Genomic DNA, 27,551 nt, shown 5'->3' with positions numbered 1-27,551 from the left:
GGCCTTGCTCACTGTCCTGCTCTCCCTCCACACCCATGTGCCCCAGAGACAACACAGAGCCTTGTGCTAGAAGAAAGCTTTTTGTAACAGAACTGCTTCTTTCTTCAAACAGAACCTTCTCCAACCCTTGCTCCTCAGGGCTGCTTGCTTTTCCTTTGCAAAGAGGAAGGATGATCTGAAGGACCTCTGCAGGTGTGTAACTGCAGATGCACCTCACAGATGTGCCTGTGGGGACAGCTAAGCACTTCAGAAGAGTCCTGCAAACTTGTGCTGTTCAGAGCAGCCCATCCTGCTCCACAGCAGCGCAGACCACAGCTCCAACAAGTGGCAGCAGACGCCGACCCTGAACTAGAGTGCACTGCAACAACAGCCAGCTGTGGCACCCCACCAGCTCTGACTTGAGGGCAAACTCAGCCCTTCACAGCACCTCTAAACACTGGCTGGATGAGACAGTGCCCTCTCTGCTTGTGCCCACCCCTTGGGGACAGCATGCCCAAGGACACCGAACAGCTCTTTAACAGGTGGCGAGCAGTGCTCACCGTGCAGCTCAGCGGTGACCTTCCAACTCGATGAGAGAGCTATGGGCAGCAGTGGAGAGAAAGGAGAAAGGCAAGGAGATGTCTTCCTGAGAGGTGGGCACAGTGATGCAGCCCACCAGCCCAGAGCAAAGTTTCTGTACAGGAAAGGTGAGTCACTGCACAGGCAGCCCCCAGAAGAAATGTCTCTTTGCTCTGCCTGAGAGCTACTCACTGGCTTTGAGGGAAGATGCCAGCACAAACTGGTCAAGACAGAGGTCCAGGCTGGCAGGCCAGGTGACAGCCCACTGCTAGTCATAGGCATCTTCTTCATCAAAGTAGGAGTCACAATCCAGGTTTTCTGACTCAGCATCAAACAGAAAGTTGTCTTCATCAAAGTCATCGTCGTCGTCGCTGTCATCATCATCGTCACCGTCATCATCATAGCCTTCCTGCCACTGCAGCTCATACTCATCTTCAACCTCTTTGTCACCTTCATTTGTGTTGGGGGAGTCCCACAGGATGGTACATTTTGGCCTGTTGAGGAGGAGAGTATCAGAGCAGAGTCCTGGCTGTCAGCACAGCAACCACCCTCGTCCTCCCCATCAGCATCCCCTCAGCAACCCTACCCCAGAGCAGGCCTGAGACAGCGGCCAGGGGAAGGCCTTATCCATGCATGGAGCACAGGGCTGTGACTGGGCAGCAAGCTGCAGCCTGCCACCAGCTCTGGTGTCTCAGCCACGTTCCAAGGAGACCAAAAGCTCTGCTCCAAAACATTCTCTTGGAACACTCTGTTCAGCTCCTAGAAGTGCAGCAGCTGCCAGAGGGAACTTGCTGGTCATGCTGGGGTAGCAGACACCACCATCATCTCCTACAGGAATGGACTTGGTTTGGAACTCCCCACCTTCCAAGCACCCCACCACACCTGCCAGCTCAGTACTCCAAGACAGGGATACAGCAAACCAGCCATTCCAGCTCTGCTCACAGCTTTTTGCAGCTGCCATCACCTCTTCTCCATTTCCCTCTTCAGATAAATGTCAGACCCCTTCATGCTCCTCTCATCTAGACACCTCCTACATCTCTGCTGCACCTCTGAGTGTGACTTTTCCACAGAAACCCAGGAGAGTCCAGGGAGAGGAACCTCCCCAACAGGGTCTGTCAGTGAGAGAGCTTTCTGCACCAGAGCTGCACACTGCCTAAGTCACCTATGGCATTACCTCAAACCACAGCTCCAGAGGCAAATGATCAATACCTGTGATTAACTCTTCCATATGTCAGTGAGCAAAGCAGAAAACTCAGGTCCCCTCCTTTTTGTCTGCACTCACCCAGCTTTCCCTGTCACCCTGCTCAGAAAACTCACCCTGCAGAGTCAGTGGCTGAAGCAGGCACATTTGGGAGTTCCACCTTTCCCTGGCTGGCATCTGCCAAAGGCTGGAGTCCGACATGGAAATCCTGCCAGCGTGGAAGAACGGTCAGAAGAGAGAGAACAAGATCCCAGCTGGAGTGTGGTTTGTGCTGCAAACCCTTCCCTGCATGCACACAGCCCTGACAGTCTGTCCCTCCAGCTGAGCAGGCACCTTTCCAAGTTTCACAGATCCATAGAATGGTTTGGGCTGGAAGGCCATTCAAGGTCATAGTATCACAGTATCAGTCAGGGTTGGAAGGGACCACAAGGATCATCCAGTTCCAACCCCCCTGCCATGGGCAGGGACACCCCACACCAGATCAGCCTGGCCAGAGCCTCATCCAGCCTGGGCTTAAACACCTCCAGGGACAGGGCCCCAACCACCTCCCTGCACAACCCATTCCAGGGCTTCACCACTCTCATGGGGAAGAACTTCCTCCTCATCTCCAGCCTGAACCTCCCCACCTCCAGCTTCATTCCATTCCCTACCTGAGATCCTGAGCAGTCCCTCCCCAGCCTTCTTGTAGCCCCCTTCAGATACTGGAAGGCCACAATGAGGTCACCTGGGAGCCTTCTCTTCTCCAGACTGAACAGCCCCAACTCCTTCAGTCTGTCCTCATAGCAGAGCAGCTCCAGCCCTCTGCTCATCCTCCTGGCCCTTCTCTGGACACCTCCCAGCACCTCCAGATTCCTCTTGTGCTAGGGGCTCCAGAACTGGAGGCAGTACTCCAGGTGGGGTCTCAGCAGAGCTGAGCAGAGGGGGAGAATCACCTCCCTTGCCCTGCTGGCCACATTTCTCCTGATGCAGCCGAGGATCATCTGGTTCCAACCCCTCTGCCATGTGCAGGGGCACCTTCCACTAGACCAGAGTGAGCAAGGCCCCATCCAACCTGGCCTTAAACACCTGCAGGAAGGGGCACCCACAACCTCCCTGGGCAACCTGTTCCAGTGTCTCCCCACCCTCACTGGAAAGAATTTCTCCCTAACCTCCAGTCTAAATCCACCCTCCTGGAGCTTCAAGCCATCACAGCAAGACAGACCTGCAGCAGGCAGGGAGGCTTCACCTGTGTGGAGTGCCAGAGAATGGCAAAGAGCCGCTCCTTGATCTGGTGTACCAACTCCAGCCCCGCGCTGAAGTGCTCTGCTTTCATGAGACGAAGAGCAGAGGCCAGGTCCTGGTACTTCAGCAAGGCTTCCTCTGCAATCCAAGGCCAACAAAGTCAGGCTACTTGCCTGCACTCCTCAGGAGAGGCCAAGTCCCTTGACTCTGATTTTGCAGGCAGGCACAGGTGTTTAGGTCCCCTGTGCTCATACATTTGTCTCTTGGAAGGGACATGCTGAGCCTCACTGCATTGGTCTCCACCAGCAGTCAGGCTGCATCAGTGGGTTTCCCAGAAATGACATCAAGAAGGCAAAGTGAGGTTTGGAGAAGCAAGAGAGAGCAGTTAGGTGCTGGTGTGTGTGTGCTGTCACCCCACTGCAGAGCTGCCACCCTTTGAAGCAGACAGCTGGGAATGCTGGTCTCTGCTTTGGAGAGGCTGTGGGACTTACCCAGGAGGATTTGCAGAGCATTAGTGTGCAGCTCCAGGCTCTCAGTCTGCTGTTCCACAACATCTATGCTCTCAATGTCCTGGTTATAGTAGCTGTACACACAGGAGTAGGCCAGAACCTGCAGCAGTGCAGATCATGCTGTCAGCATCCTCATTCACCTCCAGAGTGGGCAAGAAGAGAGTAGCCAAACCCTCCCAGACTTCATTACACATCAGGAGCTGAGAGAGGCCTGAGAGTGCTTCTGCTCTGTGTCAGCAGCCCAGTGAACCACTATCATAGAGTCACAGGATTGTTTTGGTTGGAAAAGACCTCTAAGATCACTGAGTCCAACCACCAGCATGGCCACTAAACCATGTCCCAGCCTGCCATGGCCACAGGTTTCTCAGACACCTCCAGGGATGCTGACTCCACCACCCCCTGGGCAGCCTGTTCCCATGCCTGACCACTCCTGCAGTAAGTGAGGTAGGGGTTGGTCTGTTCAACCAAGTAGCAAATGACAGAGCAAGAGGAAATGGCCTCAAGTTGAGCCAAGGGAGGCTCAGGTTGGGCATCAGGAAAAATGTCTTCACTGAAAGGGTTCTCAGGCATGGGAAAAGGCTGCCCAGGGAGGTGGTGGAGTCCCCACCCCTGGAGGTATTTCAGAGCTGTGTAGATGTGGTGCTGAGGAACATGGTTTGGTCAGGGGCTGGTCAGGGTTAGGCTGATGATTGGACTCGATGCTCTTCAAGGTCTTTTCCAATCTGGGCAATTCTGTGGCTCTGTGAAACGAAGCTAGTGAAGGAAAATCACAGCATGAGCATCAAGAGAGAAGTCTTACCAGTGACACAGCATCAGGGGAGTTTGCAAAAAGCTAAGTGTGCCACCACTGGGGCATCTCAAACTGGAATGGACCAAACACAGCATCTGCAAGCCCTAACCAGAGATCCTTGCACTGATTCCATGGTGTCAACTTCAGCTGAGCTCTAAATCCCGACTGTGAGGAACGCTGCAGACAGAGCCCAGCTGACAGTGAGGGAAGGGAAATGCAACAAAAGAGCTCTTACTCTGTCTGGAGGCTAATCCCCACCCTCAAGCTTTTTGTCTGTCTGCCCTTGTTTGGAGTAGAGCAAGGCTGGCATCTCCTCACTTTAAGGAAGGGATAGAACACAGCAACAGAACCAGGCCTAAACCTCAGCAGACCTGCTCCGCAGCCTCACCTTCCGTGCCTGCTCCAGTACTCTGCAGGCATCCAGAACAAAGCTCAGAGTTCTCATTTTGGCCACCTCATGGATGGAAGAGACTCTGCTCCTCAGATTCACAGCAAATTCCTGCAATAACCAAAGGAGAGGGACAAAGAAAAGAGAAGAAGCTCAAAAACTCCAGGAGACTGACCAGCCAGCACTCTGCACACAGAAAGCTGCTAAGCACCCTGAAGTGCCCCCCAGATGTGGGCAGCACAAGAGCATTTACTGCATCCAGCTAGGACCTCTCTGCTATGCCAGCACTTCAACCTTTTACAGTACCTCAGCTCTAGACAGACCTCAGCCCTTGGTTGCCATTGCTTCCACGTGTGAGCACGTGAGTACCACAAGGCAGGTTTGCAGTCCCCACGAGACACTTGGCAGAAGGAAGCAGGCCAAGAACTGTCCCTTGTGTCAGAGCAAGGGTGAAATGGCCAGGGATCCCCCTACCTGGATCCAAAAGCTGCTTTTACAGCTTCAGGTGAACCACATCCAGACAGGACAGAAATGGCCCTGCTCAGCAGGGCTGAGGCCACAACAATCAGCACCTGCAAAGGAAGGAGGCCTTACCCTTGCCTGATGATGGAAGGTGCATCTCTCATTGTAGTCCTGGAATCGCTGCTTCTGCCAAGCTGCTTTACTCACCTGAAAGGAAGGGCAGAGGGAATCTGTAGCAATCTCCCTCCAGTACCAGGGTGGCCTGGAAATGGCTACCACACACACAGCCTCTGAAAATACCATCAATGCTAGTGGCAAGGGCACAAAGCCCAGAGGAAAGGGCACAAGGGGAGAGCGCCTCACCCTCTCTCTCCTAGGCTGGGTGCATCTGAACGCCAGCAGGAACCACTGGAGACAGCAAAGCACTCACCATGGCAGAGCAGTTGTAGTAGTCCTTATGAGTGGGACTCCAGGGCTTGAGGCAGCGCCAACAGAAGCCATGGTTGCACTTGGCACAGGTCATGCTGCATGGCAGGAGACAAATGGGCATCACTCAGTCCTAACACCAAACTGCAGAGAGTTTCCTCCTGGCTCTCCTCTGCATCACAGAGCTGGTGTGCCACCCAGTCACCCCCAGTCACCATGCATCTCACTGCCTCTGTTTGGCCAAGCCCTGGCTGGAAGCAGATGATGCTTAAACCCACACCCTGTGTTTCCAAAAATGAGTTGGGATGTGCAGCCCAGGGAGGTGGTGGAGTCACCATGCCTGGGGGTGTTCAGAACAGGACTGGCTGTGGCACTTGGAGCCATGGTTCAGTTGTCAGGAGGTGTTAGGCATTAGGTACCAGGTTGGACTTGATGATCTCTGAGGTCTTTTCCAACCTGGTTGATTCTGTGATTCTAAACTAGCACCAACTTCCCAAGCACCCCAAGGGTGAACCAAGCATTCTGCAGCTCACCTCATCTCTTCCCTCACTAATGCACTAACTCCATAGTGTGGGAGGCAACTGCACAGCCCCAGGGCCACATACAACATGTGGGTACCAAGCTGGGCACTCAGTGCTGGGCCAGTGCAAGAAACAAATGCTGAGTCCTAAGCCAAAGAAACAAATGGTGAGGGGTGTGCTCAGCAGGCCAAGAGATGTTCTTCCCACTCTGCCCTGGTGAGGCCACATCTGGAGTACTGTGTCCAGTTCTGGGCCCTTCAGTTCAAGAAGGACCTCAGGGAACTGCTTGAAAGAGTCCAGCACAGAGCCAGAAAAATGATGGAGTGGAACATCTTCTGTATGAGGAGAGACTGAGGGAGCTGGGGCTCTTGAGCTTGGAGAGGAGCCTGAGAGGTGACCTCATTCATGCTTACAAATATGTAGAGGGAGAGTGCCCAGAGGCTGGAGCCAGGCTCTGCTCAGTGATGCCCAGTGACAGGACAAGGGGCAGTGGGTGGAAGCTGAGGCATAGGAAGCTCCATGGAAACAGGAGGAAGCATTATTTCCCTGTGAGGGTGACAGAAGCCTGGCACAGGCTGCCCAGGGGGGTTGTGGAGTCTCCCTCTCTGGAGATATTAGAGAATCCCCTGGATGTGTTCCTGTGTGATCTGCTCTAGGTGACCCTGCTCTGGCAGGGGGGTTGGACTGGATGATCTCTCCAGGTCCCTTCCAGCCCCTAACATCCTGTGACTCCTAAGCCAAAGAATCAAATGGGTGACTCCTAAGCCCTGGCTTCAAAGCTGCAGGTTAACTGCCCTATCATGTACAAAAGCTGACAGAGATCCAAGTCAGCTCAAAAGAGGCAGTTAGAAGAAAATGGCTTCAAGTTCTAGGAGTAGGTGAGGATGAAAGGAAGAATGGTGCTGAGCTGTTCCCTCCCCTCACCTCTGTAAGTCCAGGGTGGGTTCTGAGAGCAGACAAGTGTGCACTACAAAAAGGTGCTGCAGCATGAGTTTTGATGACACCACAGAACCATCAGTGGATTTAACTCTGCCCTTCCTTGGGACTAAAGGGATTCAAGAATCACTCATGCTTCTAAAGCTGTACATGACAGCTGCTGTAACCCTTACTCCACAGCCAAACCTGAGCACAATGGAGCCAACTGTCTTTGCCTCTTCCTGCCCCCAGCAGCAAACAGAAGTGGACACTCACTGCAGGCACCCCTCGTTCTTCTCTATCTGAGCTTGGCAGCTTGGGCAGCGCTTTGAAATGAGCTTGGCCAGATGTTTGCTTTGGGCTTCACTTGTCATTCCTTCGTAGTACCCATCATCATCCACCCACTGAGACATGTGGCTGCAGCTGGCAGGATAATGGGCCTGAAAGAGAGAGAGAGAGTCAAGCACGGGGAAGCAGAGCAGCGTGTGCCAAGCCCAAGGCTGTGCTGCCCATGCTTCACCTCAGCCTCACCTCTGGGAAATTGCAGCTGAAGCAGGACATCCAGGAGCACTTGGAGCAGGCTGCTCCATAGCCAAGCCCATCCTTGAGAAGGATCTGATCACAACCCTGAGGGTTGGTGCACCATGTTAGGTTGGAGCAGCACTCAACATAACCTCTGAGGACAGCTTTTTCATACTGCAATAAGAAGACACTTGGGTAATGGGGTACCACTGGACACTGAGGTACCACTGGACACTGAGGTACCACTGGACACTGAGGTACCACTGGACACTGGGCTCCCAAGCACAAGGCAGACATAAAGAGATTAAAGAAAACGTCATCCACAGGCCACCAAGACATTCAGGGGTTGGAAGACAGAATGTGTGAGGGGAGGTTCAGTGAGCTGGGCTGGCTCAGCATGGGGAGAAGGCAGCAGGGAGGTTATCTTATCACTGCCCAGAGCTACTGAAGTGTAAGAGGCAGAGAAGACTGAACCTGGAACAGTATGTTTCCACTTCAGCCTCAGATTCTCCCACAGGCACCTGGCTACTTTGAGCACCGGTTTGGTTGGACCAGAGACCTCCACACATTCATAGAATGGTGGCTTGGAAGGGACTTTAAAGGTCATCTAGTACCAACCCCACCTCAACATGAGGAGAAACCTCTTCACTGGGAGTGTGCTGGAGCAGGCTGCCCAGAGAGGCTGTGGAGCCTCCTCTAGAGACTTTCAAAACCCATCTGGATGCATTCCTGTGTAGCCTGCCCTAGCTGATCCTGCTTTGGCAGGGGGGGTTGGACTTCAGAGGTCCCTTCCAACCCCTCCCACTCTGTGAGTCTATGATTCTACTAACCATGATGGGAGGTGACAACACTGGGCAGAGATCTGGTCTGCCTCCATTACCACACACTCAGGGAGGGGAAAAGCACCAACACATTCATCTGCACTAGTGCTGACCCAAACAAAACAGCCCTGGGAGCACTCAACAGCCACCTCACCTTGGCTATAATCTCCTCAGAAGAAACAATGGAATAAATGAAGGCTGCAGTTGGCTGTGCCTGGCACTCAGCTATGGGACAGGTGCAGCTGACAACCATGTTCTGCTCAATGCGAGTGGTGAGATACTCATTCCAACAGGGCTGTGAGGGCAGAAGAGGGGAGAGACATCAGAGCTCCATGGGAGCTGCACCACCTGGATTGTGTGACCCTGGAAGCCCACCCACCACTGGCTGCAGGAAGTCACCACCAGCTGTGGATAACTCCTCAAAGGCACACAAGTGGCAACAGATGAACCAAGAGCTGGTGGATCACAAGGGAGCAGATAAAGCAGAATGCATTAGCTCTGTGAAATCCACCTGCTAAGAACTTCACAGAACAGCTGCCCCAGCTAGGCAGCAGTGATTCCCTACCAAGCTAGGGAGCTAAAGACCAAAGACCTTCACCTTGCAGCAGTAGTGCATGCAGCAGAGGGTTGGTGGCTTCTCAGTGGGACACAGCTGGGTCACACAGACCGGGCAGGGGGTTCCTGGGCTGGGAGGGGGCTGGGAATCCAGCACTTGCAGCCCCGAGGAGATGAGCAGGGTCTCAGAGTTCTCCACATAGCACTGGATCAGAAAATCCACATTCCACCTGCAGTGCATGAGGAGGTGCCAGGCAACATCCCCCGGGATGCTGAGAGTGTCCTGGACCTGCTGCACCGTCTGGTTCATGAGCAGCTTGGCCTCCTCGGGACTGAGCGTCTGCCCCATGGGCACCTGCAGCGTTGCCAGCAGAAACTCCTCCAGCCTGCCCGTGCCAGGGCCCAGCCTGCCAAGGAGAAAGGTGTCATGCCCACAGAGGGTGGAGATGCACAGCCCTCCACAGCTGCTGACATGCATCCCTACCAGCACGGGGAGCCTACGCTGTCCTCCTCTGCAGACGCCTCTGGGGGCCCCCTCTGGAAAACCATCTGTGCCTGGCCCCCGCAAGGGGCTGTAGGCTCTGCAGGGACGTACTCCAAGACGTGAGGCCGCTCCTCCTGGCGCCGGATGTAACCCTGCTTCAGCAGGTGCAGCACACAGGACAGCACATCCACACTGTGGCAGCAGAAGCTCAGGAACCGCAGCCCCGGCCCCAGCTCCCCCTTCTGACAGGCGTCGGTCACCTGCAGCAGCCGAGGAGCCCCAGGCTGCAGTGCGCTGCGGCGCTGGGCAGCCCCTCCCTGCCCCCCCGGCCCTCCATACCCTGAACACCAGGTTGTCAATGTGGAGCTGCTTCTCCACCTTGAGGATGCGAGTGATGAGGCAGCAGAGGACGTTCCTCTTCCTTTCCAGGACGCTGGGGTCAGCCCCCTCTGACCTCAGGTACCTCTGCTGGGGCAGCAGCCTCAGCTGGGGGCCAGAGGCATGGGCCAGGGCCTCTGGGTTCAGCCGCAGCACACCTGGAGCTGGCACCCGGCCCAGGGTCAGCCAAGCCCTCGGCTGGGCCCTGAAGGAGCCCCAGGCCTCCTCTGGCTCCTGGACCCGAGCCTGGGCCTCCCAGCTGCTGCCTTCACAGCTGGCAGCCCCAGCCCTGCCCCAGCACATGGCCCTGGGCAGCAGCCACGCACACAGCCCTGGCCCCAGTGCCCAGCTGCTCCACTCCAGCGCCCCCAGCACCCCAGCCCCAGCCCAACACATGGCCTCAGCTCTCCCCACACACTGACCACCCCTGGACAGACCCAGCCCGGACCCTGGCCTCCCCTGCAAGCCCCAGCCCCGACTCAGGGCTCAGCCCAGAGCCGCCCCAGCCCCACGCTCACCTCCTGGCATGCAGCTGCCCACCAGGATGCCCTCGCTGCGGGTCAGCGGTGCCAGGGCATGGTGCACCAGGTCGGCAGGGAGCCCTGTGGCCTGCAGCAGGCTCTCCACAGCCACCTCCTGCCAGGAGCGGCGCAGGAGGGCGATGGCCAGCCCAGGCCTGGCAGCCACAGGCCCAGAGCCGAGGGGCCGGTGCCCCAGGTGCCCCCCGCAGGGACCCCCGGTCCCGCCACCCCCCCGGCTGCCTCCCTGCCCCCCCGGCTGCCTCCCTCCCTCCCCGGCTGCCTCCCTGCCCCCAGCTGCCTCCCTGCCCCCCGGCTGCCTCCCTCCCCCCCCGGCTGCCTCCCTGCCCCCTGCTGCCACCCTGCCCCCTGGCTGCCACCCTGCCCCCGGCTGCCACCCTGCCCCCGGCTGCCACCCTGCCCCCTGGCTGCCACCCTGCCCCCAGCTGCCTCCCTGCCCCCCGGCTGCCTCCCTCCCCCCCCGGCTGCCTCCCTGCCCCCTGCTGCCACCCTGCCCCCTGGCTGCCACCCTGCCCCCGGCTGCCACCCTGCCCCCTGGCTGCCACCCTGCCCCCAGCTGCCTCCCTGCCCCCCGGCTGCCTCCCTCCCCCCCCGGCTGCCTCCCTGACCCCCGGCTGCCTCCCTCCCCCCGGCTGCCTCCCTGCCCCCTGCTGCCTTCCTCCCCCCCCCCCCCGGCTGCCTCCCTCCCCCCCCCCCGGCTGCCTCCCTGCCCCCCAGCTGCCTCCCTCCCCCCTGCAGCCTCCCTGCCCCCGGCCCCAGCCCCACCTGGGCAGCGTTGAAGCACAGCAGGATGTACATCTGCAGCGTGGACACCCGCAGCAGGCAGGCTCCGAACCGCACTTCGGCGTGGCCCAGCCACGTCCACTGCAGCCGCCGGGGCTCGCTGCACTCCCAGCCCAGCCAGGCCTGGCCTGCCGGAGACAGCCTCGGTGCCAGGGCCGCGGCAGCCTCGCCGGGCGCCCCCCGGCCCCCCGCCCCTCCCGGCACTCACTGCGCCTGCAGAAGGAGGCGAAGCGCTGCAGGGGGGAGCTCAGCGCCGCCGAGAAGAACCTCCCCGGGTCGTCCATGTAGCAGAGGGGGGACACGGGCCAGCAGCGCGGGGACAGAGCCAGCACCTTCACCTCCGGCACGGCTGCCGGCGAGGCCGGCCCCGGGCCCTGGGCGCACGGAGAGCGGGGGCTCAGCGCGGGCCCCGGCGCTGCTGCCGGGCGGCCCCCAGCTCCCCCCCGGCAGGCTCACTTCATCCAGCCCCGAGTCCGGCTCCAGCAGCTGCTGGTCCTGCTCCTGCAGCCGCCAGAGGCGAAACCGCCGCTGCAGCTCCTCCGACTGCGCCAAGTTGCTCAGCATCTGCTGGGGGAAGCGGCTGGGGAAGCACAGCCCGAGCTGCTCCACGACGGCTGCCTCCAGCCACGAGGGCTCTTGTGCCAGGAGTCGGTCCCCCAGGTAGTGCCTGCCGCGGCCACCGGCGCCGGCTCAGGGGCTGCCTCGGCCCCCGGCCCCTCGCCGCCACGCAGATGGCCCCAGGGGCCCAGCAGCGCCCAGCTGCCCCCCCTGGCACCGGCAGGGAGCCTGCCCTGCAGCCTGGCACTGCCCACGGGCAGCCTTCCCCCCCACACACCAGCAGCGGGAGAGGCCCAGCAGGAGCACCGCTGCCACGCTCAGGCTGTGCCACAGCCTCGGTGACACCCTGCCAGGCACCCTGCCAGGCCCCCCGCCAGCCCCCCTGCCAGCCCCCCCTGCCAGCCCCCCCTGCCTGCCAGCCCCCCCTGCCAGCCCCTCCTGCCAGCTCCCCCCCTGCCAGCCCCCCCTGCCAGCCCCCCCCGCCAGCCCCTCCTGCCAGCCCCCCCCCGCCAGCCCCTCCTGCCAGCCCCCCTGCCAGCCCCCCCTGCCAGGCCCCCTGCCAGGCCCCCTGCCAGCTCCCCCCCTGCCAGCCCCCCCTGCCAGCCCCCCCTGCCTGCCAGCCCCCCCGGCACGGCCACAGCGCCCCTCACCGGTAGAAGTGCTCAAAGGTGTGGGCGAGCTCCAGGCCGCTGACAGCCAGGAAGGGCTCCAGGATCTGCTGCAGTGGCCCCAGGCTGCCTGCAGCCCCGCACAGCTCCGGGACTTGCCCGTCCAGGTAGCAGGCAAACTGCTCACTGACCTGCAGGGGACAGGGCTGGCTGCAGCAGGGCCGCGCAGGGTGCCCACGGGGCCGGGCTGCAGGCACAGCCCCGAGGGAAGCAGGCACCAGCCCACGGCAGAGCGCACCAGGGCCACGCCGTGCCCGGCGCCGTGCCCGCAGCTGGGCGCTGCCCAGGGCCACCAACAGGGCAGGGCTCTGCGGGGGGAGCCTGGAGAGCCACCCAGGCCCTGGGCCAGGGCACCCTCCGCAGCCTGCACCGGGGCCAGGGCCTGGCACCGGGGCCACGCTCCCCAACTCACCTGCAGGGCAGCAGGGAAGGGCAGCTGCACCAAAGCCCCTGCAAAGCCCTGGCCCAGGGCCAGCAGGAAGGAGCCCTGCTGCCCAAAGAGCTCCTCCGTGGCGCGGCGCAGGCGCTGGTACAGCTGGCAGTAGCGCTCCACCAGGTCTGGTGCCTGCCCTGCCAGCTCCAGGAGCCGCTGCACCTGCAGGACACAGCACAGCAGGGCTCGGCGCCGGGGCAGGACCCCAGGGCGCTGCCAGGCCACGCTCACCACTCCCACCTAAGCCCACCCAGCGCAGGGTCTGGCACACCCCCCCTGCAGCCCCCCTGCCCAGCCCTCCCAGCTCTACCTGCTGCTGCACCACACCCTGCCAGCACTGGCAGATGCCCCACAGGCTGCTTGACTTCTCCACTGCCGCCCTGGCAGCCCTGGCAGGCTCCTCCTTGTCCTTTCCTTCCTTCCCACCTGACAAGAGACAAACCTGGGCTCGGCAGGGCTCCCTGGGGAGCCCCCACACGCTGAGCAGCAGCAGCCTCAGCCTCTCCCTGGGGGGCAGAGGGGATGCCAGAGGGGCTTGGCCACTGCGGGGGGACGGCCAGGAGCCCTCCCCGCAGGGCTCAGGAGCCTCCTGTGCCACAAGGCCATGCCCAGAGCTTCCCAGCGGATGCCCACAGCTGCAGCCTGGCACTCTGGAGCCCTGCCCTGTAAGGCCCAGGGGGAAGCAGCTCCTCCCTCCCTCACTCACCAGCAGCTTTGGCCTGCTCTGGCTCTGGGCAGGCTGGCTCCACGTGCACCAGCAGCTGGGTCAGGCGCCGCACGCGGGGCCCGAAGGTGGCACCACGGCTGGGGGCACCACGGCTGGGGGCACCACGGCTGGGGGCAGGCTGGGGACACTCCAGGCTCTCCAGGTACTCGCCCAGCAGCCAGGCCAGGGGGCTGCTGCCATTGGGCTCTGCAAGGCAAAGAGACTCAGAGCAGGGAGCCTCTGCCCAGGGCACGGCGCAGCTGGGCACGGGAGAGAGCAGGGTACCTGGGCTGGTGATGCTCTGCACCAAGGGGGTCACCAGGGCCTCCCAGCACGTCCTGCCCAAGGCCTGGGCTGCCTCAGCATCAGGAAGGAAGCGGTCAGCAAAGCCCTGCTCGTGCTGCAGCGCTCGGTTCAGCCTGCAAGGGGCAGCGGGCAGCCAGCGGTGCCACAGGGCAGCCAGTGGCGCCACAGGGCAGCCAGCGGTGCCACAGGGCAGCCAGCAGCGCCACAGGGCAGCCAGCAGTGCCACAGGGCAGCCAGCGGTGCCACCGGGCAGCCAGCGGTGCCACAGGGTAGCCAGCTGTGCCACAGGGCAGCCAGCAGTGCCACCGGGCAGCCAGCAGTGCCACCGGGCAGCCAGCGGCGCCACAGGGCAGCCAGCAGTGCCACAGGGCAGCCAGCGGCGCCACAGGGCAGCCAGCAGTGCCACAGGGCAGCCAGCAGTGCCACAGGGCAGCCAGCAGTGCCACAGGGCAGCCAGCGGCGCCACAGGGCAGCCAGCAGTGCCACAGGGCAGCCAGCAGTGCCACAGGGCAGCCAGCGGCGCCGCAGAGCAGCCAATGGTGCCACAGGGCAGCCAGCAGTGCCACAGGGCAGCCAGCAGTGCCATAGGGCAGCCAGCGGCGCCGCAGAGCAGCCAATGGTGCCACAGGGCAGCCAGCGGTGCCACAGGGCAGCCAGCAGTGCCATAGGGCAGCCAGCAGTGCCACAGGGCAGCTGCTGCCCGCCAGGGAGACTGCCCCAGGAGAGCAGAGCCTGGCAGCGCTCCCTGCCCTGCCCCCTGGCAGGTGCCAGGGCTCTGCAGCCCCACTCGTGCCCAGCAGCCTGTGGCTGTCAGACATCGCGGAGGGGGCGACGGGCACCGCCCGCAGCCGACTCACTTGCCAGAGAGCTGCAGCAGCCGGCCCCGGTCCCGGCTGAGCTCCTGGCACCAGGCACGAGCCAGAGCGCTGCAGGAGAGGAAGGTCCGGCGGCACAGCTGCTCCCTGAAGACGGGCCAGAGGCTGGGCCTGGGCCCCAGCACCTCGATGCCGCGCACGCGAGTGTCGATGCCACCCTAGGGGACGGCGGCGCCCTCAGCTCCTGGGGCGCGGCCCCGGCACCCCGGGCGCCGGCTCCCTGCCCGGCCTCCGCTCCCTACCTGCTGGCAGCGCTTCACCTGCACCTGGATGAGAGGCCAGAAGCGGCTCACGTTCTGCAGCAGGGTCACTCTGCTGGCCGAGGGCAGGACGCTCACCTGCGGGCACACAGCCCTCAGCGCCCGGGCACGGTGCCCAGGCCTGCCACGGCCTCCCGAAACCTCTGTGCCCCCCGGCAGCCCCCCCACGGCCACAGGGCCCCCCGGCCAGCCAGCCCCCCGCTGCCAGCTGCTGCACCCCAGCACACCAGGCTGCTGCAGACTGGGCTCGCAGTGCTGCCTGTCCCCGAGCCTCCAGCACCCCATGCCCACTGCCAGCAGGCTCTGCGGCACCTCCAGCACCCCATGCCCACTGCCAGCAGGCTCTGCAGCCCCTCCAGCACCCCATGCCCACTGCCAGCAGGCTCTGTGGCACAGCTGCTGCCATCCTCACCTCCCTGGGGGGCACCTCCCAGGGCCCCACACCACGGCCAGGCCTTCACAGCCACACCAGGGCTCACCCCACCGCCGCCCCAGGCCCCAGGGGCGCAGAGCCCCCCAGACTCACCGAGCTGAGCTCCGTTCTGATGGTGGCAGGGCTGTCTCCCCCCAGCACCACCACTCGAGCTGGCATGTAGCTGGAGTCCTCGCTGGCCACCAGCATGCTCATCTCCCTGCGGCACAGCAACCCGGCTGCTGCCCACAGCCCCCCGGCCCCGGCCCGGCCCCTCGGCCCCGCCGCCCGCAGCGCCCGGGGCGCAGAGCGCTGGGGCAGGGCTCCCGCGGGTCCCCGCAGCCCTCTGCTTCCCACACAGCCCTCCCAGAGCCCCGGCCCGGCCCCACCTGACCACCACCCCCCGCCGCATGTGCACGGTGATGAAGTGGCTGCCGGCGCTGCCGTTGGACTCCCAGTAGGTCTTGGGGTTCCTGTCCGTCAGCTTGCCGGCACGGTGAGGGTTGGAGGAGACCTCCACCTTCTCCCAGCACTTCTCCTCCTTCACCTCCACGCTGGAGCCTGCGGGCACAGCGCGGGAGGCCTCCAGCCGCCGGCACAGCGCCCGGCGGGCACCGGGCTGCGGGCACCGGGCTGCGGGCACGGGGATGCGGGCACGGGGATGCGGGCACGGGGATGCGGGCACCGGGCTGCGGGCACCGGGCTCCGGGCTCCGGCCCCGCTCCCTGCGCTCACCTCGGCACAGGCGCCGCAGGAAGACGTCGAGGAAGGGGATGCCGAGGGGCTGCCGGCTCCGGCGGTGCTCCTCGATCTGCCCCAGCACCAGCTGCAGGGGGGCAGAGGCTCTCAGCCGGGGCGAGGCGCAGAGGCTGCCCCCGGGCGGCCCCGAGCCCCGCAGCCGCCCCAGGCTCACCTGCAGGCAGCCGCTCAGGATGCTGGCGCTCAGCCGCCGGCACAGCGCAGCCTGCCGCTCGCAGGCGGCCAGCAGGGCCAGCAGGGCCGGCGCCAGCGCCGGCACCGAGCCGTGCTTGGCCAGGGCTTGGCTCAAGGCCGGCTGGGCGCCCGCGCCGCACATCACCACCGCGCAGTCCTTGCTGGCGCTGGCCAGGCCGTGCAGGAAGCCGACCACCTCCTGCAGCACCTGGCGAGCAGGCAGCCCTCAGCAGCCGCCCGGGACCCGGCCCCGGCAGCAGGCAGCTGCCTCCCCTGCGCCCCACACCGCGGCGGTGCCCGCCCCAGCCGCTGCCACCCGCCCCAGCCGCTGGCACCGCCCCAGCCGCTGCCACCCGCCCCCAGCCGCTGCCACCCGCCCCAGCCGCTCCCCGCCTCTGCCCTGCCCACAGCCAGGCCGGGCTGCCGCAGGCAGGGACCCGGGCACCGGCACCGGCACCGTGCGGCACAGCCGAGCAAAGCCAGCGCGGCCTCGGGGCTGTCCTCAGCCCCCTCACCTCCTGGTCACCGCTGTGGGCACGCAGGGCGGACAAGCAGGGCTCCACACACTCGTGCCACGGCAGCACGTCCTCCTGGTCACTGGCCAGGAGCTTGCTCAGGATCCTGAGGCACAGAGGAGCCCGCTCAGGAGAGGGCACGCCGAGCGCGGTGCCAGAGCCAGCCCTGCCTCCCCCTCCCACCCCAAGGGCTGGCACCCCACAGACCACCGGCAGCCGAGGCTCCCCGGGCACCCCCAGCACCCAGGCAGCTGCTGCTCCGGCCCCGGGGGGCGCTGTGCCACAGGACACCCCAGGCAGCACCTCCACAAGTGCCCTGCTGAGGAACAGCCCCACAGCACCCCCAGACACACCCCAGCAGCACCCCCAGACACACACTGCCTGCCCCAGCAGCACCCCCAGACACACACTGCCTGCCCCACAGCACCCCCAGACACACCCCAGCAGCACCCCCAGACACACACTGCCTGCCCCACAGCACCCCCAGCTCACCCCACGCCGCGGAGGAGCCAGACCCTGCTCAGCCCCCTCGGGACCCACCTGAGGACACTCAGGCTCACAGCCTTCTCCGCTCCCAGCAGCTCCAAGCTGCGCAGCAGCAGCCTGAAGCTTCTGCGGTCCTGCAGCAGCTGCGACTCCTGGCCAGAGGGGAGGGCAGCGCTCAGCTGCCGCTCCAGGGCCACCACCACCTCCTTCGACAAGACACCGGCCCCCAGCTCACCCAGCAGCATCTGCACGGCCCCCGGCTCCAGCGGGGCCTCTCTGCCTGCCACGACAAGGACACGTGTGCCCAGCCCAGGCGCCACAGCTGCCGGCACTGCTCTGCCCTTGCAGGGGAGGCAGAGGCCGCTGCAGCCCTGCGGGGGCAGCACGGGGGGGGGCACGCTACCTGCCCTGCCCGGGGGCAGCCGGTGCTCCGCCAGGCTGTTGGCCACGCTGAGGGCCAGCGCCGCCTGGGGGCAGTCGCTGCTCTGCCCCCAGCAGCTCTGCAGCACCCTGGGGAGGTCACAGCTCACCAGCTGCTCCGCCAGGCCCCGGTGCTTCTCCAGCAGCATCTTCACCACCGCCAGGCCGTTGTGCACCCCCGAGGAGCCCCTGCAGGGACAGCCGTGGGGCCACCAGCCTCACCCCGGCACGGAGCCCCCCGAGCCCACAGGCCGCTCGCCTCTCTCGCCCCCCCAGCCCCTACCCTGGCACCCTCTGCATGGTGCTGATGGCAGCAGGGATGGCGCTCAGCAGGCTGGCCGAGCTCTCGCTGCAGGCGGAGCCGATGCTGGCAAAGATCTCCCGCATCACCTGGGCGTCAGCGTGGCTCAGGGCAGAGGCCTTCCCTCCAGCCCCGCCGGGGCTCGCAGCCTCGGCTCCCACCAGCACCTTCAGGGCCTGGGAGGGCACAGGCGGTCAGCAGGGAGGGCGGCGGGCAGCTCCCCCGCCCCGGCACAGCCTGCCCTGCGCCACGCTCACCGCCAGGCCCGCCTGCTGCACCAGGGCGGAGGAGCCGTGCCGCCGCATGCAGGCCAGCACAGCTCGCACGCCGCCCTCCGTGGCGAACGCCACCCTCCAGTCGTGCCTGGCCAGCAGCAGGGCCAGCAGCCGCAGCGTCGCCGCCGCCGGAGCCTTCTCTGCCGCCTGGCCGCTCAGCAGCTCCACCGCCACCTTCACCAGCCGCTCCCTGCACGCCAAAGGATGCCTCAGCGCCGCCCCGAGCGCTGCCGGCGCCACGGCGGCACCTCGGCCCCGCCAGACGCCTCCTCCCTGCCCGCAGCTCCGCCGCAGCCCCGGCCAGCAGCCTGCCCGGGACTAAGGCACTGAGAGCCTCCTCTGCCCCTGCCCACCCTGCAGGGACTTCACACGGCCACCGGCTCCTCCCGCGCTCCCCCGGCCGGCGGCAGGGCTGTGCAGCACCCCGTGCCTCACCCCACACTCCTGCTCTCCAGACCATCCTGCACTTGGCCCACTCGCTGCTCAGGCTCCTCCTCCAGAAACTTCAGGATGTGCTTGAGCCCACCCAAGCACAGCCCCAGCTCCGGCCTGCTGCTCTCCATCACCTCCACCATGGCTGCCACCTGGGCCAGCGAGGCCCTGGCACTCACCCCGCTGCAGCTGCCCAGCACTGCTGGGAGGGAAGCAAAGGCACAGGACTCAGGGAGGCAGCGACACCGCCGGCAGCTCCTGGGCTGCCAGGTGCCCACAGACCCTGCCCAGGCAGCCTTGGGGCACCTGGCCTCCCGTGCCCTGCCCAGGGTCTTCCTCCGCTCAGGCAGCGGAGCCACCTCTGCCCCCCTGGGGGCAGCATCCAGCACCTAGCAGGGGATTACCTCTGCTCTGCTCCTCGGTCACCTCTGGCAGGAGCAGCCCTTCCCTCTCCAGCAGCTCGCTGAACAGCTGGGCATCCCCCTTGGCTGCTGCGGCAGGGGCTGGCGGCGGCACCGCGGCTGCAGAAAGGTTCTGCTGGGCTGCACAGAGGCTCCCTGCTGCCTTGGCCACTCTGCCTTCAGGCACAAGGCTCCCAGAGCCACCACCCTCCGAGGACATCGAGGTGCCCCCCCCACCGGCCTGCTCAGCCCCCCTACCGAGGAAGTATTTGGTGTAGACGTGGGAGCTACGCAGGTCACAGCGAGCGCTGCCCTGGCACCGCTTCTCCACTGCCTGCAGCACCTTCTGGGCCAGTTCTGCAGGCACTGACAGCTGCAGCAGAGCTTCTTCATCCACCTCCAACAGCTGGACAGATGAGCTCAAGTTAACCCTCACCACTCACCACACAACCCTTGTCACAGCCACTGCCAGAGCAAACACAAAGCCTGCCCCGCCACAGGCCCCCAGGGCCCTTCCCCGCTGCCACCCTCCCCTCCCCTCCCCGTCCCCAGGCCAACTACCCCCGGCCCAGACCTCCCACCTGCACTCCCCACCCACCACAGCCAGCACAGTCCCCCCTGGCCTTGCCTCACCTGCCCAGACCTTGTTGGACTCACTCACTCACTCACTCTGCCAGGGACATCTCTCCTCGACCCTTAGCTGTGCCCAGCTCCCCAGGCTTTCCCCACCCCTCTCTCCCCCTCCCATTTCAGCCCTGGTTCTGCCCCATCCAGGCTCTCCCTGCACAGCTCACGCTGGCCATCAGCTCCTTCCTCCAGGCCCAGCCCCTCACACCTGCTCTCCCTGCTCCTGCTGGATGAGGCAGATGATCTCTTTCTGCTCCTCTGCTTCCAGCTTCCTCACCAAGAAGAGCAGCTCCCACCACTCCGCTCGGCTCAGCGCCTCGGCAGCCTTGCTGGGCTGCTCCCTCAGGTAAGGCAGGGAGTGCAGCCCCCCCGAGGGCTTGCAGAGCAGCGGCCGGGCAGCTGCAGGGGAGCACAGCAAGGTAGGGCACTGCCGGCTCTGCCCTCTCCCCACCCTCTGCTGCACTCCCCACTGCCCCAGGGAGACAGCTCCTGCAGACCAGCTGGGCACAACAGGGCCCCTCTGCCCCACAGCCTGCTGTGGGAAAGCAGCTGACAGCAGGGCGCCAAGAAAGGGGAACGTGCTGGCAGGAGACCCTAGAAGGCACAGAGCTGGGGACAACCATCCTCACTTGGACCCCTCTGGGCGCTCAGAGCTGGCACCTTCATGGGCACCTTCAGCTCGCTGCTCCCCAGCAGTGCCCCCTGGGCCTGGATCAGCCAGGCTGGGGCACCCAAACACCCAGTGCCAGCGGCACCCACAGGGCCAGGCTGCAGCTGCAGAGGGGCTGGGGGGAAAGCCCTCCTGCCCAGCTGCCAGGCTGCTCACCCACTGCAGTGCCAGGCTGCTCACCCACTGCAGTGCCAGGCTGCTCACCCACTGCAGTGCCAGGCTGCTCACCCACTGCAGTGCCAGGCTGCAGCTGCAGAGGGGCTGGGGGGAAAGCCCTCCTGCCCAGCTGCCAGGCTGCTCACCCGCTGCAGTGCCAGGCTGCTCACCCACTGCAGTGCCAGGCTGCTCACCCGCTGCAGTGCCAGGCTGCAGCTGCAGAGGGGCTGAGGGGAAAGCCCTCCTGCCCAGCTGCCAGGCTGCTCACCTGCTGCTGCCCTGCGGCTGCACGTCCCAGCGCACACCTTCCCCGGCCCCTCCAGCCCCTCCTGCTCCGCAGGGCCGACGACCTCCAGCATGTGCCAGTGCACCCAGGAGGTACGGCCCAGGCCGTGCCAGTACACCTGAGGAGAGAGCCCGGAGGCGGCGCTCAGCCCAGCGGCGCTCAGCCCGGAGGGGCTCAGCCCGCGCCGGGTCCAGGCCCGCGCCTCCCACGCGAGGCCCCCGCGCAGCCCCCGCCCCCCCCGCGCAGCCCACCTGCACGTGCGGCACGCTCTCGCCGCTCTGAAGGACCTGGCCCTCGTCGCCCGCGCGCAGCTGCTCCAAGTCCTGCAGCACGCGCACCCCGCGCGCCGCGCGCCAGCCTCGCGCGCACGTGCTCGGCGCAGCCCCCGCGGCTCGGGAGGGCCGAGCGCGCCCGCGGGGCGCCGGGCACCCGCGGCGAGGAGCCGGCGGCCGCCGGAGCGGCGCTGCGGGACGCGGCCCCCGCGCTGGAAAATGGAGCGGCCGCCGGGGGGCCGCGGCTCCCGCCGGGCCGGGGGCTCCGGCGGCTGGCCCTCGTCCCAGCCCATCACGTGCGCCAGCTCCAGCAGCAGGTTGCCCATGGCCGTGCTGAACTCGAACTCCTGCTTCGCTCGGCTGCTCTCCTCCGTCACCGCGCCGGGCACGGCGCAGTCCTGCCGCTCCCCGCCCTGCCCCGTGTCGCCGCCCAGCTTCTCCAAGAGAGAGGTGGCGCGCAGGTAGCGCTTCACCAGGACAAACAGCAGCTTGCCAGGGATCTGCAACCAGCAGGGCTCTCGGGTTCTGGCCTGCAGGGCCACTCCAGCCCCCGGCTCTGCCCCAGACCCCAGCACATCCACAGACAGGCTCCTGCCATAGCTCCAGAGCTGCACCCAGCAGGGCTGTCGGGTCCTGGCCTGCAGGGCCACTCCAGCCCCCAGCTCTGCCCCAGACCCCAGCACATCCACAGACAGGCTCCTGCCACAGCTCCAGAGCTGCACCCAGCAGGGCCACTCCAGGCCCCGGCTCTGCCCCAGACCCCAGCACATCCACAGACAGGCTCCTGCCACAGCTCCAGAGCTGCAACCAGCAGGGCTGTCGGGTCCTGGCCTGCAGGGCCACTCCAGCCCCCAGCTCTGCCCCAGACCCCAGCACATCCACAGACAGGCTCCCGCCAGAACTCCACAGCAGCAGCCAGCAGCAGAGACCTCTCAGCCCACCCTCAGCCCCTGCTCACAGACAAGGTTCTCCATGCACCTCTCCACCTCCCCTCAGCCTCGAGCCGAGCCCAGCAGCCTGTGCCAGCTCTGCCAACATGCACTCCTGCTCAGCTGCCACTGCTGACGACCCTCCTGCCCCAGACAAGGACGCCGGCTTAGCCCCCAACTCTCCCCGCTCCTGGCTCCCAGCAGCCACAGGCTGGCAGGGCTGGCTGATACCTGGGGAAGGTGAATCCCCTCAAAGGACAGGCAGTGCTCCTCAGAGGAGGTGGTCTCAGCAAACAGCTCCAGCAAGGTGTAGCGACTCTCAAAGTCCATGTGCTGCTCAATGCCATCCTGCTGGCTCAGGGAGAGCAGGACATAGGCCCAGCTCCCTGCAACAGAGACTCTTCAGGTCCCATAAAGACAACCCTCACCCCACCCTCCCTGTGTGAGAGAGACCTGCAGGCAAGGAGCAGCTCTGCTGCTCAGTGTCACCCAGAACCATCCAGCTGCACTGGCACCGTTTTGCTCCACTGCATTTCTTCCACCCCTGAAGCTGTGAGGTTCCCCTGAAGCTGTGAGGTTCCCCTAAAGCAGCAACCCCGGAGAACTGACTCCAGAACAGGGCTCCAGGGAACAAAACAGTGGAGTTTGCACCTGAACCAGACCCACATCTGCCCAAATGGAGAGCCACACGGACCTGGGCCCTAGGACAGGCAAAGCCAGATGTCCTGTGGGACACACCACCATCAGCAACCTTGTGGCTGCCTGGGGCAGTGTCCTGAGAGACAGCTCTGGGATGGGTGCTCAGCTGTGCTACTGCTTGATCCTGCAAACAGCAAACTGACAGCTGCACCTCTCAGTCTGAGGGACCTCAGATCCCCAGGCTGGGGCCCTGCTGGAGGGGACACTCACCCCTAATGGCCCTTACCACTCCTAAACAGTCGCATCCCAGGTCAGGAACCCATCAGGGCAAACTGCTCCCAAGTCCTACAGCACCCCAGGCAATTACCACCCAGAAGCCACTTGGAAGCTCCAGGTTGACTCTTCCCCTGGAGCCCAACAAGCCTCCAGGCAGCCTGCTTCCCAGGCACCCCACCCCTGCAGCAGGACTGGCCCCCAGCTGCCCAGCAGCACTTCCCCAGTGGCACCCAGCAGCAGCAGCTCCCACCTGCGTCGTGCGAAGCCAGGGCCCTCAGCATCTTGCCGGCGCTGCGGCGGATCTCCTGCTCCCGGTGGCACAGCATCTTCAGCAGCAGCTCCAGGGCTCCTGCCTCCCTGAAGGCGTCTGCCAGCGAGCCGATGCCGGCGTAGGCGCTCAGCACGTGGACGGTGTGGAGGACGGAGGCCTCGGGGGCCCCGGCCTCGGCCATCTGCCGGCCAGCTCTGCGCACCAGGCTCCTGACGTCAGCCTTCATCTCCTGCAGCCACTCTTCCTCCGGGGGGCCGTCTGCAGCCGAGGGGCCGGCTGCCTCCTCCCCTTTCCCCCACGGCCCTGCCGGCTTCCTCTTGCCCAGCAAGGCCGGGCAGCTGGCACAGACCTCTTCTGCAGACATCCACAGCGAGATCTTCTCTGGCTTGCTCTCTGCGGAGGAGCTGCTGCCTCCTTCCACCGCTCCCTGCTCCGAGCTGACTACGCTCCACTGGATCAGGTACTCGGGCTGCCCGTCGTGGCCCCGCCGCTGCCGCAGCAGCTCCTGCGGGCAGGCCTGCAGCCGGGGGCCCAGCTGCACGAGCAGGTTGCCATTGTGCCTCTCGTTCACCATGACAGGAGATGTGCCTGCAGAGACAGAGGGGAAGCAGAGGAAAGCTCTTCTTTCTGAGCTTCGTGCCAGCAAAAGTGTAAGCAAGCCCCGCAGACAGCAGCAGTGCAAGAAAAGGCCCAAGAAAGTGAGCCAGTGCTTCATACACAACCCCTGCTCCCAGCATTACTGGCACACACTGAATGAGGTTCTCTTCAAGAAGCCTATTCAGATTCTCATAATGACCTGCTGCCAGCCCCTACAACATGACCCTGACCAAGCTGCTGCTTTTGCACTTCTGTTGTCCCTGTTATTTACAATTTACACCTGTTTAGACTTCAGGGCACTCTCACTGTGGAGCTGGACCAAACTTCAGTCACCAGGCAGTGAAGAAAATGACCACAGCCTTCTCCCAGATCAAGTTCATACCCATCAAATCAGGTCACTACCTAAAAGCCCCTCAGTATTTCCTCCTTGGCCCTATCTCAGGTATTCTCTGCCTTTGCAATGTTTTCTTTATGGGCAAATTCAACTCTCTGCTGCCTGATTGTTCTGATTGCATAGCTTGGGGCTGCAAAGAAGCAGCCACGGCACTTCTTTGATCCATGGAAAGAGGAGCATGAAATAATCTGCAGTCTGAGTGCCAACAACCAGATGGCCAATGACATACAACACTACCCACAATGGACTGACTTCATTACTACAAGGCATGCCAGATCAGAGTCTGATAAGAAGATGCTCAGAGAGGTTCAGGCAAGTGGCAGTAGAAACACAGAATCACAGAATGTTAGGGGCTGGAAGGGACCTGGAGAGATCATCCAGTCCAACCCCCCTGCCAGAGCAGGGTCACCTAGAGCAGATCACACAGGGACACATCCAGGCAGGTTTTGAGCATCCAGAGAGGGAGGCTCCACAACCCCCCTGGGCAGCCTGTGCCAGTGTTCTGTCAGCCTCCCAGGGAAAAAAGTCTTCCTTCTGTTCCCATGGAACTTCCAGTGCCTCAGCTTCCACCCACTGCCCCTTGCACCACTGAGCAGAGCCTGGCTCCAGCCTCTGGGCACTCTCCCTTTATATGTTTATAAACATGAATGAGGTCACCTCTCAGTCTCCCTCTCCAAATCAAGGAGCCCCAGCTCCCTCAGTCTCTCCTCATGAGGAAGATGTTCCACTCCATCACGTCTCTGGCTCTGTACTGGACTTTCAAACAGTTCCCTGAGGTCCTTCTTGAACTGAAGGGCCCAGAACTGGACACACTATTCCAGATGTGGCTTCACCAGGGCAGAGTAGAGAGGCAGAAGAACCTCTTTTGACCTACTGATCACATCCTTTCTAGCGGAACCCAGGATACCATTGGCCTTCTTGGCCACAAAAGCACATTACTGGCCCATGGTCAACATCCCAACCATTAAGACCCCCCAGGTCCTTTTCCCCTTCACTGCTCCCCAGCAGGTCAGTCCCCAACTTTTCCTGGTCCCTGGGGTTGCTCTTTCCCAGGTGCCAGACTCTACAGTTGCCCTTGGTGAACTTCATCAAATTCCTCCCTGCCCATGTCCCACTGAAGGGCAGCACAACCCCGCAGTGTGTCAGACACTCCATCCACTTTGGTGTCCTCAGTAAGCTTGCTGACAGTGTACTCAGTGCCCTCATCCAGGTCATAGTATCAGTCAGGGTTGGAAGGGACCACAAGGATCATCCAGCTCCAACCCCCCTGCCATGGGCAGGGACACCCCACACTAGATCAGCCTGGCCAGAGCCTCAGCCAGCCTGGGCTTAAACACCTCCAGGGACAGGGCCCCAACCACCTCCCTGGACAACCCATTCCAGGCTTCACCACTCTCATGGGGAAGAACTTCCTCCTCCCCTCCAGCCTGAATCTCCCCACCTCCAGCTTCATTCCATTCCCCCTAGTCCTATCACTCCCTGAGATCCTGAGCAGTCCCTCCCCAGCCTTCCTGTAGCCCCCTTCAGACACTGGAAGGCCACAATGAGGTCACCTGGGAGCCTTCTCTTCTGCAGACTGAACAGCCCCAACTCCTTCAGTCTGTCCTCACAGCAGAGCAGCTCCAGCCCTCTGCTCATCCTCCTGGCCCTGCTCTGGACACCTTCCAGCACCTCCACATCCCTCTTGTAATAGGGGCTCCAGAACTGGAGGCAGTACTCCAGGTGGGGTCTCAGCAGAGCTGAGCAGAGGGGGAGGATCACCTCCCTTGCCCTGCTGGCCACACTTCTCCCGCTGCAGCCCAGGCTCTGATCGGGTCGCTGGTGAATGTACTGAGCAGCAGTGGTCCCAGCACTGACCCCTGAGGGACTCCACTGGATGCAGGCCCTCACTGAGCACACAGCAGCAAGAGAAGCAGCGAAGCAGCAGCGCTGCTCAGCCGATGGCAACACAACTCCACCGCAGCACGCACAGGCCAGCAGGGCCGCTGAACACCCGACCTGCCTCGGCAATGGCCGCCGCGGCGAGGCGGCTCCCTGCCGGGCCGCTCCGGACCCCTCAGCCATGCCAGCCAGGCCAGCCATGCCAGCCATGCCAGCCATGCCAGCCAGGCCCTCCCTGCTCCTCCTCCCTCCGCTGCGCCCCGGCCCCACCGCACCGGGCGGCGGCTCACCTTCGCCCCCCGCCTTTCCCTGGCCACGGAGAGCAGGAGGCGGCCCCTCAGCGCCCCCCGGCCCCACGGGCGCCGCTGCCGCTCTCCTCCCGCACCGGCCCGCGGGCGAGGCGGCAGCCCGGATCCGCGGCCCCCCTGCCCAGGGCGGGCGAAGCGGCAGCAGCCCACCCGCTCCCCCCTCTGCCGCGACCCTCAACCTACCGCCGCCGCCGCCGCCGCCGGGCCTCGGCACGCAGGGCCCCGGAGACCACGCCCGCTACGGGGATGGTGGGAGGGGAAGGGGCGGGCCGAGCCCTCCGGTACCTAACGGCTATCCGCGGCCCCGAGCGCTGCGCTGCGCTGCCCCACGGCAGGGCCCGCCCCGCAGGCACGAGCCTCACGCGGGAGCCGCCGGCCTGCGCCGGTTCCCCACAGGGGGGCGCCTGGTTGCAGTGGGACCCCACAGCCCTCTGCTGGACCCCTGCAGCCGTCTGCTGAACCCCTCCAGCCGTGTGCCAGACTCCCCCAGCCCTCTGCTGGACCCCTCCAGCCGTGTGCCAGACTCCCCCAGCCCTCTGCTGGACCCCTCCAGCCGTGTGCCAGACTCCCCCAGCCCTCTGCTGGACCCCTCCAGCCCTGTGCCAGACTCCTCCAGCCCTCTGCTGGACCCCTCCAGCCCCCTGCCGGACCCCTCCAGCCGTGTGCCAGACTCCTCCAGCCGTGTGCCAGACTCCTCCAGCCCTCTGCCGGACCCCTCCAGCCGTGTGACAGACTCCTCCAGCCCTCTGCTGGACTCCTCCAGCCGTGTGCCAGACTCCTCCAGCCCTCTGCTGGACCCCTACAGCCCTGTGCCAGACTCCTCCAGCCCTCTGCTGGACCCCTACAGCCCTGTGCCAGACTCCTCCAGCCCTCTGCTTAGCCACTTTCCAGCCATGTGCCTGTCCCCCCCTCCAGCCGTGTGCCACAGGGCTCCTGCCCTGCTGTGCTGCCTGGGCACGGGGCAGTGGCTGTGAGGCACACGGGGACAGGAGAGGTCAGAGTATCTTCTGATTCTTCCAGCTGATGCTAGAGAAAAGCTTGAGGCTGGGAGCTGAATCGCCTGTGGGAGCTCAGGGTGCTTGTGTCACAGCGCATGGTTTCTGTGGTGATCGATGAGCGTCAAACAATCAGAGAATGGCTTTCATTGGGGAAAGGTCATCTGGTCCAGCCGTTGTCCAGCTTGACAAGTCT

General features: G+C 64.1%; 1 protein-coding gene across 1 annotated transcript; it reads right to left on the bottom strand.

The window, feature by feature from the left end:
* Window positions 1-78: 78 nt before the first annotated feature.
* CUL9 (cullin 9) lies at window positions 79-26,601 on the bottom strand. Its single transcript, XM_068153630.1, is given in 44 exon segments — window positions 79-1,052; window positions 1,876-1,967; window positions 2,985-3,118; window positions 3,472-3,589; window positions 4,668-4,778; window positions 5,262-5,336; window positions 5,560-5,653; window positions 7,268-7,431; window positions 7,523-7,687; window positions 8,489-8,629; window positions 8,933-9,296; window positions 9,374-9,633; window positions 9,713-9,915; window positions 10,270-10,387; window positions 11,056-11,201; window positions 11,282-11,433; window positions 11,435-11,740; window positions 12,282-12,430; window positions 12,712-12,894; window positions 13,043-13,158; window positions 13,439-13,645; window positions 13,724-13,857; window positions 14,602-14,777; window positions 14,862-14,957; window positions 15,406-15,511; window positions 15,681-15,852; window positions 16,027-16,117; window positions 16,205-16,432; window positions 16,740-16,845; window positions 17,280-17,505; window positions 17,629-17,834; window positions 17,929-18,122; window positions 18,204-18,411; window positions 18,657-18,855; window positions 19,058-19,174; window positions 19,313-19,460; window positions 19,890-20,080; window positions 20,776-20,911; window positions 21,045-21,131; window positions 21,133-21,259; window positions 21,261-21,565; window positions 22,226-22,380; window positions 23,160-23,768; window positions 26,544-26,601. Coding segments are annotated over 43 exon segments (7,527 nt in total). The 5' UTR covers window positions 23,755-23,768; window positions 26,544-26,601; the 3' UTR covers window positions 79-826.
* Between the last annotated feature and the right edge of the window lie 950 nt (window positions 26,602-27,551).

Source organism: Melanerpes formicivorus, unplaced genomic scaffold, assembly GCF_026170545.1.
Source record: "Melanerpes formicivorus ecotype bairdi unplaced genomic scaffold, bMelFor1.0.p_v2 SCAF_26, whole genome shotgun sequence".
In the NCBI taxonomy this organism is placed as follows: Eukaryota; Metazoa; Chordata; class Aves; order Piciformes; family Picidae; genus Melanerpes; species Melanerpes formicivorus.
Note: the sequence above shows the minus strand (reverse complement) of the source record. Positions and strands in the feature narration are given on the sequence as shown.